The sequence below is a fragment of the Pteronotus mesoamericanus genome, unplaced genomic scaffold, assembly GCF_021234165.1.
Source record: "Pteronotus mesoamericanus isolate MK-2021 breed Mesoamerican mustached bat unplaced genomic scaffold, CSHL_Meso_final scaffold_137, whole genome shotgun sequence".
Lineage (NCBI taxonomy): Eukaryota > Metazoa > Chordata > Mammalia > Chiroptera > Mormoopidae > Pteronotus > Pteronotus mesoamericanus.
Genome location: NW_026555306.1, coordinates 2,285,823 through 2,298,905, shown reverse-complemented (window position 1 = coordinate 2,298,905; position 13,083 = coordinate 2,285,823). Strand labels below are relative to the sequence as shown.

At 54.3% G+C, this 13,083-nt stretch overlaps 1 protein-coding gene across 1 annotated transcript; it reads right to left on the bottom strand.

Moving 5' to 3' along the window:
- Positions 1–4,516: 4,516 nt before the first annotated feature.
- CEACAM16 (CEA cell adhesion molecule 16, tectorial membrane component) lies at positions 4,517–11,815 on the bottom strand. Its single transcript, XM_054588452.1, has 6 exons — positions 11,764–11,815; positions 10,260–10,604; positions 9,655–9,930; positions 8,426–8,704; positions 5,892–6,218; positions 4,517–4,581 (listed from the first exon to the last, which is right to left on the bottom strand). Exons 1-6 carry the CDS (start codon positions 11,798–11,800, stop codon positions 4,517–4,519), a joined length of 1,329 nt encoding a protein of 442 aa, XP_054444427.1. The 5' UTR covers positions 11,801–11,815.
- Between the last annotated feature and the right edge of the window lie 1,268 nt (positions 11,816–13,083).

Genomic DNA, 13,083 nt, shown 5'->3' with positions numbered 1-13,083 from the left:
TCCTCTCCCTGGCGGGGCTCCAGACAGTGACTGGACCATTGTGCGTTCTGGCCTCGAGGTCATTCCCACCCCTACTCCCTGCCCTCGCTCCTGCAGAAGGGTTACTTGAGAAAAGGCCGCTAAGGCTCGGGGGAGGAATGGGACAGAGGGAGGCAGACTGCTCCGGGGGCCCAGCCGTGGTTAGCGAAATCCCAGGGCCCCCAGCACCTTCCACTTCGCAGCAGCTCGGAGCCGCTATCAACCTCCTGGGGCAGCGGAGGGCCCTAGTCCCAGCCCCCAGTCTGACACCCTGCTGTGTGATGCTGGGCCAGCTCCCGCCCCTCTCTGGGCTCACTCCTGGCCCCGCACCTTTCTGACTGAGTGACTTCCCGGCAAGTTACCTCCTCCTCTTTGGGCCTCGCTTTCCTTTTTCTGTCAAACAGACCCTGCACCTGGATCTGCCCACTTCCCCGCTGACAAAAATCACCCCGGTTGCTCACTTTAAAAATCCAGCTTCCAGGTCCCTTCCCTAGAGAAGCAGATCCCCTGGGCCCTCTGATTTTTTTGAATAAGCAGCTAGGAGACTGAGGGCACGCAGTCCCCTTTCAAAAGGGGGCTGCGAGGAACAAGTTAGAGAGTCTGTGCTCAGAGCGTGTACCCCCAAACCCGAGATGATCCGTGGTGTGATTGCAAAAGTTCATAGGCAGTTATTATTTTTTCTTGTAAGGAATTTTTCAGCAATCACAGTTTTCAAGAACATGATGTATTCCATAAAAGGAGGCAGACCTGCGTGGCAGGGTTAATTAAATCCCCCAGGAAGAAGACATTGCAGAAAAATTGTGTTTAGCTTTTCCATCTGCCTGTTGCCAAAAGCTAACAAACACCTTATTGGGGGGTCAAAGCATTTATCAAGCCCTTGTGTGCTAGATTCTTTGCTGTATTGAGTCAGTTAGTCTTTTCAGTAATCCTGGGAGGTGTGCAGTATTATTATTTCATTTTTCAAGTGAGGAAAAGCAACATGCCCACAGCTATGAGTGGCCAGCTCAGCTCCATCTGGGCTTCGAGCCTGTGCACCTGACCACCTGCCCGCTCTGCTGAGGGACGAAGGGGACTCACGGGCCAGCACCTCCCCACAGCAGCAGTGGGAACTGTGGAAGCTGGAACAAGGTTTTTGGCTCTCCGTGCCTCAGTTCCCTCTCTGTAAAGTGGAGGAACTGGCAGTAACTACTCGTAAGCATTGTTGTAGGAATTCATTGAAATAGTGCCTGACAAAATCGATGCCTGAGATACAGGAGCTATTGTTATTTTGTGGTTATTGTTGCTGTTCTGTGAAAGGAGGAAATTGGACAGCCTAGAGGAGTCAGTCAAGGAGCCCAGAGATGCCTAGAGAGATGGGAGACTTGGTTTTGGGGACATCTGAGCCACTACGCCCTAAGGATAGAGGATCTGGCTTGGCCCAGAAACCTGAGCTGCCTGCTCCTTCGCTCCCTCCACCCCTCCCACTGGCCTCATTCTGTAGTGCACAAAGCAAGCCCCAACTGGACACAACCCCAGTCTTTCCTAATTCCTTGCTACTGTGGCTGTGGCTCCATCCTGTTGGGCTTAAGTGAGAAAGGCCATTTGGTCCCGCTTGGGAGGTAGGAGTTCTAAGATCTCACAAGGCAGAGTCTGCCAGCTGCCCATTCTTCCTGTCTTCCTTGGTAGCAGGACCCTGATGTTCTTTGGGGCAGCAGAGCAGGGTACTCAGGGAAAAAGACTCCACTTCCCAGCCTCCCTTGCAGCTAGGGTCACCATGTGACTAAGAGCTGGCCAATCAGATGTAAGTAGAAGTTGTAACAGAACTTCGGGGAATGTTCCTTTAAAGGGGCACAGTCCGTAAACTGGTGTGGGGCTTTTGTTGCCTGCCCTTCGTTTCCTTCTTTCTGCTTCCTGTCTGGAACGTGGATGAGGCAGCTGCAGCTCTAGCAGCCGTTTTGGACCATGAAGTGATGGAGAGAACAGAAGCCCCAAGCTAAGAACCATGGAGCAGAAAGAAAGAGAGAGCTGTGTCCCTAAAGACACTATGGAGCCCCCATTCCAGCTCTGAACAATTTGTTTATGGGCAATTTTTTTTTTAATGTGAGAGAGAAGCAATCTTCTATTCATGCAAGCTGCTCTTACACACACCACTTTTTCTTTTATGTTAGTCTTCTCTTCGTTGCTTGTGTTATTTCCAGTCTCTCCTGCTAGTCTCTAAAAAGAAATTCTGATGTACCTAGGCTCTAGCCCTACATATGTCACTGATTCTTATGTGAAATTGGAGGGGTGGGGAGAACATGGATGCTATTTTTCATTTGGGGCTGAAAATGCTGGAATCAAGAGTATGGGGACAAATTTATCCTCAGTTCTTAGGAGTGCTATTGCCTGGAAACTTCATATAGGAGACCACTGACTTAGATAATAGTACCCAAACTCTTAGGGCTCCCTGGAGAGGGGGACAGAGTTAGTGGACAGGACTTTTGGCTCTCTCCTTCCTTCATTGGCCAAAATTGATCACATGGTCACCTGTAGCTGCAAAGCAGTCTGGGAAAGAGAGCACCTGACATTTCCAGATTCTTTCATGGGAGGCAGTGCCTGCCATCATGGAAGAGGAGAGGGGAGCAGTTGCTGGAGAGCAACACACAGGACCTGCCATACTTTCTCTCTCAACGTGTGTTTATTGAGTATCTAACCTGGGACAGACAGACCCTCTACTTCAACCAGAGCAGCTTCTCCTTATTTTATATATTAGCCTCCTCTGTTTCTCATCACACTCGCAAAAACTTTGCTTACTTTATTGTTTCTCATCTCACTTGCAAAAACTTTGCTTATTTCATTGGCATTTTTGAAGAATCAGCTTTAAGTTTTATTGACCGACTCTAATTTTGTTTTTATATTTTGTCCACTTTTGCTTTTACTGTTCTCAATTCCTTACCTTTTTTCTTTGATTTATTTCATGGACTTCCTAGTTTCTTGAAGGGAAAGCTTATCTGGTTCACTTTAAAATTCTTTTCTTTCATTACTTTCAATGTATTTAAGCATTTAAGGCTATCATTCCCCCTCCAAGTGTGGCTTTGGCCGTATCTTACAGATTTCTATCTGTAGTGTTTTCACTGCCAATTGATTCTGGTTGATTTTTCATTTTTTTGTTTAATATTTATTTTATTTTTTATTGTATTTTTTCCCTTGCCATTTATTCCCCTATACCCTCTCCCACCTCCACCTGTTGCCCTGGATGTTTTGCATTTTAATGGCCTCTATGATCTAAATAGTATTTAAAATTAAGGAATTATTTTCAAGTGTGCAGAAATTTTGGGGGAGAAAACCCTATAGCTTTTGAACTGATATCTACTTTTATTTAATTGCTATTTAAAATAATATATTGGTCTATAATGTAAGCTTTGCGTTTGAAGAAAGGTCTCTGAGCCTAATAAAATGGTTTGGAAAAGTCTAGTCAACCCTAAGTCCATACCCTGGACAAACTGAGGGTCTAGCGAATCCATAACAAATGTGAGAGTATGACCCAGATTTTATAACTCATTCTGGAGGCCTTTTACCACTCACCATCCCTACTCAGCATAGCCATCCTCAGAAAGGCTGTCTTGAAAGTTCCTGGGGAATCTGTGTACCAGACTTTTCCTACCCAAGCCTCCCTTTCTACCCCAAGCCTGGAGTCTGCCATCACCACTTCTGGCCAACACCAAGAGTCTCTCTCCAGAGGGGCATCTTTGCTGGGTGGAGCCTGCGGCTCAGGCTCTGCTCAGGAGAGGAGTTAGAAGACACGCTCTCCCTGGCTCCCACTCCCCTGATCTCCACCCCTCACCTATTGGCTGCCCCATTTGCATTCATATATTCACAGGGCCCTGTCCTGTGCATAAGCTGCTTTGCTTCAGGGCCTGGGAGATGGAGTGAAGTACAGTACAGGGGAGGGCCATGCCCTACAGTTCTACAGGGAGGGGCAGCCTGTGACCCACTGGGAGGCAGGGCCCTCAGGTATAATCTGGGGAGATGGGGGAAGGGCCTGAGGCCCTGACATGAAGCAGTGGGGCTCGCAACCCTGTGATCTGGGCACCTCTCTGCATGCACGCACCCAGACTGAGAATAATCTTGGGTGGGAAAGGAGGTAAGTGGGCTCCCAGGAAATGGCAGGGTTGGCAATGGTGGAAGGAGAGGCTGACGCACACTCGTGTTAACCAGGACGTTTATGGCCTCCATGGCTCTCCGACAGCTCAGTGAAGGAGTAGGGCCGTGTTGGCTCTAACTCTATTGTGGAAGCAGGAGAGCAAAGGACCAAAGCCACGGTGATCCTCCGCTCACAGGAGGGCATGGGAGGATGTCACGAAGAGCTCTTCTCTCTGGAGGTCTCCAGGTCTGCGCTGCTACTCCAGGGCTGTGGTGGAGGATGGGGCAAAGGGGTGGAGGAGGCCATCAGGGAGGGACAGGACCAGCCCCCAGTGCCCCCACCCTTTCTGCTCCCTTGCCCATCCCTGGCCTCCCAGCGGCCCCACCCGCCCGACGCTCAGCCTGTGCCAGGTTCAGGTTCAGGAAGGTGGCGTTGGTCCTCGTGCGAGGGAGAGAGGTTGACTGTGAGAAGAGAGACAGGTGAAAGGGAAGTCCGGGGCTTCATCGGGGGTCGCCTGCTGTCACTGGACAGCATTCTCCCCCCAACACTGACCCGGAAAACCCGGACTTGATGAGTGAATGGATGAAAGAGGGGGTCTAGAGGTGTCTGCCAATGATTGGATCCCTGAACTTGGAAGCTTCAAGTCTGAGGGAAGGAAACACTATCCCTGACTCAGGGACACGGCTTCTGAGAGTGCGTGGTGTGATGAGGGCGCCAAGACTCCAGCCTGAGATGACCTAGTCCAGTGTCTGAGAGCTCCTGCTCTAATGGGAAAGACCCGGCCCTGCCTCTGGGGCATGGCCTCTTAGACCACTGGATGCTCTGGAGGTGCTCAATCTGTTGGGGCGACATGGTCCCTGACTCTGGGGGCTCCCAGTCTGATGGAGGAGACACGGTCCCTGACTCTGGGGGCTCCCAGTCTGATGGAGGAGACACGGTTCCTGTCTGGGAGCTCCCAGTCTGATGGAGGAGACATGATCCCTGACTCTGGGAGCTCCCAGTCTGATGGAGGAGACACGGTCCCTGACTCTGGGAGCTCCCAGTCTGATGGAGGAGACATGGTCCCTGACTCTGGGAGCTCCCAGTCTGGTGGAGGAGACATGGTCCCTGCCTGGGAGCTCCCAGTCTGATGGAGGAGACATGGTCCCTGCCTGGGAGCTCCCAGTCTGGTGGAGGAGACACAGTCCCTGCCTGGGAGCTCCCAGTCTGAGGGAGGAGACATGATCCCTGACTCTGGGAGCTCCCAGTCTGATGGGGAGACACGGTCCCCAACACCTGGGAGCTCCCAGTCTGATGGAGGAGACATTGTTCCCAACTTCTGGGAGCTTCCAGTCTGATGGAGGAAGTAAAGTGCCATCATTAGCCCATTTCCCCAATAGGGTAGTGGAAGCTGTATCTTCTGTGTTTTAGGGTCTACTTGTCTGTGGGATAAAGAATGCGCTACCCGCAGGCTATGTCCCCTGTTTAAAACTTTCAGTCTGGTGTGCCTCTTGCATGAGAGAGAAGGCACGGAAGCCCCCTTCAGTAGCCCTCAGTCTGAGAGAGGAGGCCTCTCTACCCCTGGTCTCAGTTATCAGTTTTACAAAAGAGGCAGAAGAGCTCATTTGGGGACCCCTACGTCAGATAGAGGAGAAAAGGTCCCTTCTTGCAGCCTGGGGAGGAGGCATATCCATCCTTGACCTATGGCCCCCAGCCTTGTGGAGGAGTCAAAGGCCCCTTTTGGGAGCCCCTGTCTGGAAAGAGGCGCCCTCCGACCCTCCCGCACACTCACGGGCCACCTGCAGCTCCAGTTCCAGCGTCTCAGTCTTGCCCTGCAGCGTGACAGTCTTGAGTGTGTAGCGGCCGGCGTCTGTGAGGTTCAGCTTCTGCACCAGCAGCGAGCAGTTGGCGAAGCCCACCTCCCGGCCGGTGTGCGCGGGGCCTGCGATCCAGTTCCCTGACGGCAGTTGGCTGAGCAGCCGGTTGGGCTCGGAGGCAGGCCCGCGGTACCAGGCGTAGACCAGCAGGTCCTTGGGGTAGCCCTGTACGGTCAGCATCACGTCCTGGCCCTCCATGGGCTTGCTGGGCACGGGCACGATAGACATGGCGACTACAGCCGCTGGGGAGAGAGTGAGGGGTCCCAGGGTCAGCGGGGCCTGCGCTGGGCATCGTGTCCCCTTCCCGCCCCCAGCTGGCTCATCGGTGCCTCCCCCCCAGCAGGCTGGTGCTCCCTCGTGCAGGGTTCTGGGAAGGAGACAGAGGAAGGAGGTGACTTGTGTGGTAGAGGTGGAGGGTGTCCCTACAATGCCTGCGAGGGACGCGTGTCTTCCCCTTAGACCTGGAGGCCCCAGGGGGAGGGGGCCTTCTCCCTCCCATGAGACTAAAAATTTCCAGACTTTGGGGGTTATCTCTCCCGTGAAAGTGAAGGACCCTAGAGAATAGAGTCATGTCTCCTCCATCAGATTGAAAATTCCCAAAATATAGGGGCCATGTCTCCCCTGTGTGGTTGGAAATTCTAGAATATGGGGGACCGTGTCTCCCCCATTTTTTAATTTTTATTAAAAAAAACTGACTGAGAATCGAACCCGCAACCTTTCGGTTATGGGGCGACTTCCAACCAACTGAGCCACACCGGCCAGGGCACCGTGTCTCCCCCATCAGATTGGAAATTCTCAGAATATGGGGACCTTGTTCCCCCCATCAGATAGTTGGGACTTGTGTACCCCAGGTCGTGTCTCTTCTATCCAACTGAGAGACCTCAGAATGTGGGGGTTAGAGTTTCCTATCAGGTTCGAAAGATTCCAGAAGGTGAGAGGCATGTCTCCTCCATCAGATAGAAAATTCCAGACTATGGGTTAGGTCTTTACAGTCAGCCTGGGAACCCCAGAGGTTGGATTGGGGCAGCATACTAGAAATTCCTAGAAAGTGGGAGGCCTATACTCCCCCATCAGATTGGGAGTACCCCAAAGGTGGGAACTGTGTCTCCCCCATCAGACTAGGAATTCTAAAAAATAATAAACAAAAGTGGCCGTCTCCTCAAGACCATGTCTCCCCCATCAGAATAGAAAATCTCTCCGAGCTTGGACTGTGTCTCCTCCATCTGATTAGAAACCCATTGAGAATGGGTGTCACGTCTCTCGCATTGCGGCTTGAAAGTCCATGGTCTCTTCTCTCTGACTACCAGCTTCTTGAATGAGGGGGCCATGCTTCCCTGTTCCAGGACCATCTCTTTAAGGGCAGAGACTATGTCTCCTCCATCAGATCAGCGGCTCCCTCAGGTACGGGAGGGATCGTGTCTCCCTTTTCCTCTGTCTCTTTCCTGGCACCTGCCACAGGGTTGCCGACAGTTCAGGACGCCGCTTGAGGCACTGTACCCAGTCTCTGCACGTACCTGCGTACCTTGGATCCCCCGCCCCCTGCCACAGGCAGGGCTTGGGGAGAACACCTGAGGTCATCTGGTCCACCCCCTGCCTCCTGCCAAGACCATCTGCCAGGGCCCAGGTGGGGAGGGGCAGGAGGTGCACTTACCTCTGGGGATGTCATTTCTGCTTTGGGTGAAAGAGGATCCACCCTTTGGATGAGACCCAGCCTGTTAGTAGGGGGAGGGTGGGGAGAACTGTTCCCACTGTCCCCAGGGTATGGTGGCCACTTGGGAAGGAACCAAGGCAGAATTAATCAGGCCCCAGCGTTCAAAGCCACCATCCCCAGGGGATGAGGAAATGTCCCCTGAGGATCCTGACGGTTCTGAACGCACCAGCTGTGTCTGAACTACCCCAGGCCCCAAAGGTCGTTTGAGGACAGGGATAAGACGATGCCTTCCCAGCTGTGTTTTTCCATTTGCCAACAATTGGCTCTGATTTTCCATGAGTAGTGTGAGCACACAGCATCAACTGGGCCAGATAACGGGGTAATGCAGTTGGCCACTCAGAAATTCAGCTGCCTGTGTGACAGGCAGTGCGTCAAGCCCCTCAGCAGCTGGTGACTGAATTTAGAATGGGCGAGCCCGCATGAAGGGACAGCTGAATGTTTTCCCACTCTTGCCACTGCGAAACGTGGGGCATTTGGCCCATTTCTCACTTTGCCACCCTTCAAGGAAGAGTCAGATTTGTTGTCTGTTTTCCAGGCGACTAGGAGGGACTATCTCCTTTTGTCACCTGCATGAGGAGGGGTTCACCTGACATGCCCCTCTGTTGCTTGGCCAACACACAAGGCTGAGACTCTTTCCCTTTCCCATCATGCTGTTGGGCAAGAGATGGCCTGGCTGTTGGTGGAGCTCCAACTGGTCCAATGTGGGGAGGGGGTGGTGGGTGGGCCGGGGCGACTCACCGGAGAGCTTGACCACCACCGAGGCTGATCCTGAGAGCAGGGTCTTGGTGTTCTTAACGATACACGTGTAGGTGCCCTCCTGGGCCGCTGTCATTCCGCTGATGTTGAGGTGGTCTTGATCATTCTTTAGGGCCCGCCCGTTGAAGGCCCACACATACTCGGGCTCTGGGCAGGACCGGGACACGCACCACAGGGTGAGGGACGTGTTGAAGTCGACTTTGATGGTGCAGCCCGTGCGGGTGACGGAATCCTGCAGGATGGCCACGCGTTCTGGGCCAACTGTGGGGGCAGGAGCGAGAGAAATGGGGCAGTAGAGGGAGAGGGGAGGGGACGTGGGCACCCCTGGTTTGCATTCCGCCAGGCTGGGCCCCTGGGAATGTCTGGGCCTAGCGGAGGGAGAAAGAGCTCTGGCCTTTTTGAAGCCCACATGGATCTCTAACTCGCTTTGGGGTCTCGAGAGCCACCTTCCTTCTCAGGGGGTCCCAGTTTCTCTTCTGTAAAAAGAGGGTGTTGAGCCAGACTGAATGCCAAGATTTTTTTTTTTTAAATTTTTTTGAAATCTATGGCTCCATTAAAGAAATAAGGAAGTCTAAATGATTGGTGTCTGATAAGCCAGTCTAAGAGTCTAGAATTCTAAGGCTCCAAGAGCGATGTTTTCAGGTTCTAGGATTCGAAGTTTCTAGAAATCTATGCTTCTAAGATTCTAGGATAGGGTGGCTCTAAGATTTTAGAATTAGATTCTAAGAGTCTAAGAATCTCTGCTTCTAGAATTACTAGGATCCTCAGAGTCTAGAATCCCATGCTTCTCAAATCCAGCATTCCTTGTTGTAGGATTCTAGGCTCTAAGTGTTTCTACATTGCCGGCCCTTGCGTACCTCGGTGGTTTATTTTCCCCAGATTCCACACCACAGTTTGGCTGCCCGGGGCAACAACTCCGTGCTTTGGTAGTGTTTTTATTTTATCTCCCTCCCCGCCTCCCTTTCCAAAACCAATTACTCCCGCTGTCCCTTCCCTGCAAGTATTGCTTCCAACTGGAGGACGATTCAATTTCAAAAGCGCCGCTAGTCTTTAGGAGGTGGGTCAAGTCCATTTGAAGAGCGTTCCCTGGTTCCTAACCCCAGCGTGCCTACTGACACACTCTATGCCCTTGGGCGTCCTCTTATGGCCTCAGTTTCCCCATCTATGAGGTTTGGGCACTGGGTATCTCTGGCGGGGCCAGGAGGACTCACAGTACACGGTCAGGTTGATGGGCTCGCTGCGGCTGACACTGACCGGGTTCCAGACCTCACACTGGTAGGCTCCGGCCTCCTCCCTGCGGATGCCGTGCCGGGTGAGCACCCGGCCGTCGGAGGATAGGCCGAGGCGGAGGACGATGGGCAGGGCCTCGCCGTTGAAGAACCATCGGACCTCGGCGGGGCTGGGGCTGCTGCAGAGCAGACGCAGGGTGTCTCGGCGCTCCACCAGCTCTGTGTTGTTGGCCATGACCACAGGCTGGGCCAGGATCTCTGTGGGGCAAGAGACAGAGGGGGAGGGCGCCGGGCACCGCCTGCTCCTGGGGCCTCCCTCTCCCCAGGCAAGAGGCATGGCTGGATCCTGGTGGTGCCCCTGGAACCCCACCCAGAGTGGCCAAGACGGGGATAAAAGGCAGGTCTAATCCTGGAAGCCATCCTGGAGGAGGTGAGCATTTTAATGTTACTTTAGGTCTTTTTTATGGCTTTAATGTTTTTTAGGGGTTTTTGTTTGTTTGTTTGTTTTTGTTTTTCTTATAGAAGGATTGGAAAGGAGGTAGGAAGGCTCGGCCGAGGAGGAGGAGGAGGTCTGTGGGGTGTCTCACCATAGACCCGCAAGTGTCCGTAGCCCACCTCCGTCTGAAGCTGCCTGTTGAGAGTCTGCAGGATGTAGGTGCCCGAGTGCCCGGGCAGAGCACCCCGGATGTCCAGGCCGCCGTCGGGGCGCACAGCCTCCCGCCCCGTGTGGGCCGGGCCGGGGGTCTCATCGCCTGTGCTTACGATGTAGCTGGCCACCAGGTAAGCCAGGTTGATCGAGGGCCCTGCATACCAGTTGTAGGCAAGCTCCTCCCCTGAAAGCCCGTGGACAACCAGAGTGACGTTGTCCCCTTCAGCTGGCTGGTCAGGCTCAGGGGTGACAGTGATCTCGGCCCCTGTGCTCAGGAACACGGCTGAGGAAGAGGAGCCAGAGGGGTCGTCTGAGGCGGGTTTGGCCAGTGCCCCCGTGTGATGGTGGAGGAGATGTGGGCCGCTGGCCTGTGTTTCCCGGGCATATCAGTGAACGTTAGCCAGGTGCGGGGTCTGAGTCCTGGGGAGGGGTGTGTGATCTGAGGAATGAGTTTGATGCCAAGGACCTAGCGTGAGGCTTTGTCAAGCCCACATGTAACTTGTGTGGGGCCTTGGGGTTTCGTAGGACCCAGAGGGTTTTCCGGCTGTGAGAGCCATCAGACCGTGTCTCGCAGGACCAGGCTGGCTCGTCCAGCCCCTTGGCCCCGACTCCCTATCCAGTGCTCTTCCCTCGCTTCCCCATAATTAACATACTCCACCCCTTTTCTTCTAAACCTGACAGGTGAGCCCCAAACCCGACGAGCTGGTCAGGGCTGCTTGGGTTTGAGTTATGTGGCTTCCCCAGAATAAGTGGCCACAGCCGCTCTCACATAAGAGGTACTCCCATGCCTGGCCTGGTTTCCGGTACTTTCCAGGCTAGCAAAGCACGGCTAGGAGGGAGGGCTCTGCGACTAGCGCTCAGCCCTGCCACCTTCTGGCTGTGTGACCCCAGGCAGTGACTTGACTTCTCTGAGCCTCAAGTTTCTCGTCTGTGGAGTCACGGGTGGGCCTCCTTCAGAGGGTGGCTGTTAACACACGGAAAGCGTGGAGAACAGCTCCAGGCGCATAGCACGCGCTAGTAATGCTGCTTAAGATGATCTTCAAATGACCCTGTGAGTTAGGCCCATTTCACAGACCTGGAAACTGAGGCTGAGAAGGGGAAGGCAGCTTCCCAAAGCCATCTCCTTGGGGGTTAGGACTCATCCTATGTAAGCTTCCAGACTTCAGGAAGGGTTTGCCACATGAATGAGGGGGCAACAGCGGCTGCCTCGCCCAAGCTCATGCCCCGGTCTTAGAAATCTCCTACGGCCACCCTGCCCACCTCTCTGGGTGGCTGACCTGGCCGGCCTCATGCTGGTACCTCTTGGAGCCTGTGTGAGGCAGCGCTGCCCTCCCTGCCCAGCACGCTGGACGTCTGCTCGCACCTTCCCTCTCCCGGCCGGGATCCCCTGCCTCCCTGAAGCCACGGGGGGCTAAGGTTCTGGGGGCACCATGCTTGCTCACCGCTGAGGAGGAGCCAGCTGCACCCGGTCAGCGCCATCTTTCACCCCAAACCTGGGTCTTGGAGACGGTGGCGTTGGCGTCCCAATGCTCCGAGGCCCGTCCTGGTTGGGGCTTGGCTCCGTCTGGCGCCGGACCTGGGAGGGTTCGGCGATTTGGAGCCGGGGGAGATCACCTGAATTTGGAGGGATCGATTCACCAAGGATCTGGGGCCCCGTTTGGGTACCAGAGCAGGCGTGGCAGGCACGGGCCAGGGGCCACGACCTGGCCGGGCCTCCTGGGGCACTGCCTAACCTTCTTTGTGCCGAGGGCCCGGGGTTTGGTACCAGGAGGCGAACCAGGTCGCCAGGGAGGGGGGGTCGCGGGGGAAGGTTTTAGGGCAGTTCTTACCCACGGCCTGGGCTCTGGCCTCTCTGCTGAGCTCAGGGGTCACTGAGGAATGAAATTAGGAGACGTGGCTGCCGTTTTTTCTAGGCTCCCTGCTGTGGGTGTCCTTCAGCTGTCATCTCAGTGGATGTCCTGGGAGGGGGCACTGTTAGAACCCCCATTCATTTATAGGTGGGGAGATGGAGGCAGGGGGCAGGGACTCTGACTCGCCTAAATTCCTGAAGGGAAAAGGCTTTGAACTCTGCTCTCTTTCCAAAGCCACGCAGAAGGGCCAGAGGCTGGGTGGCTACGCACTGTCTTTGGGGCCGTGCTTCTTGCCTGTTCGCGTGGGACCGAGAGGTGATGGGGCAGAAGCTGCTCAGAGCCGCAGTGAGCAGTCAGCACGATGCCACATGTTAGGAATTTCGCCAGTGCCTGGCAGAGCCGGGCCCCAAATGTGGGGTCTGGTTGGTGTGACTGTTATTAAAAGTGTGGGCCTGGACCTAATGCCACTGTCCTCCACCTCCGTGGCTCTGGGCAGGTAATGAAGCCCCACTAGGCTTCAGTCTCCTCATCTGTAAAATGGGCACAAGGACTGTGCCTCTCTCATACGGCTGTGGCGAGAATCAAATGAACAAACGTGTGAGAAGTTCTTACAACAATGCCCGCCACAGAGCACATGCGCCATAAAATCATTCATTCATTTATTCGGCAAATGGAAATGAGCGCCTGCCAGGCGCTGTTCTGGGTGCTGGTAGATACAGTCCCTACCCTTGTGGGCTGACATTTGTGGGGTAAACAAAATGTAAAATCAATCCCATGTGGAACGGAGGTAAGTGTCGTCTAGAAAAATAAAGCCAGCAAGGGGGCTTGCAATTTTTAAATTGGGGGCAAGGGAGGGGGCTGGGGAGGCTGTCTCTGGGGAGCGGATGGTGGGCAGAGGTCATGGGCGGGGGT

Bases quoted from the DNA above. Each gene is read 5' to 3' on its own strand.
- CEACAM16 (XM_054588452.1), bottom strand. From the start codon at position 11,800: ATGGCGCTGACCGGGTGCAGCTGGCTCCTCCTCAGCG. The intron at 9,931-10,259 runs GTGAGACACCCC...CTTGCCCCACAG, and splicing joins CGGACACTTGCGGGTCTATG to AGATCCTGGCCCAGCCTGTG. The intron at 6,219-8,425 runs GTGAGTCGCCCC...CTCTCTCCCCAG, and splicing joins GGTGGTGGTCAAGCTCTCCG to CGGCTGTAGTCGCCATGTCT.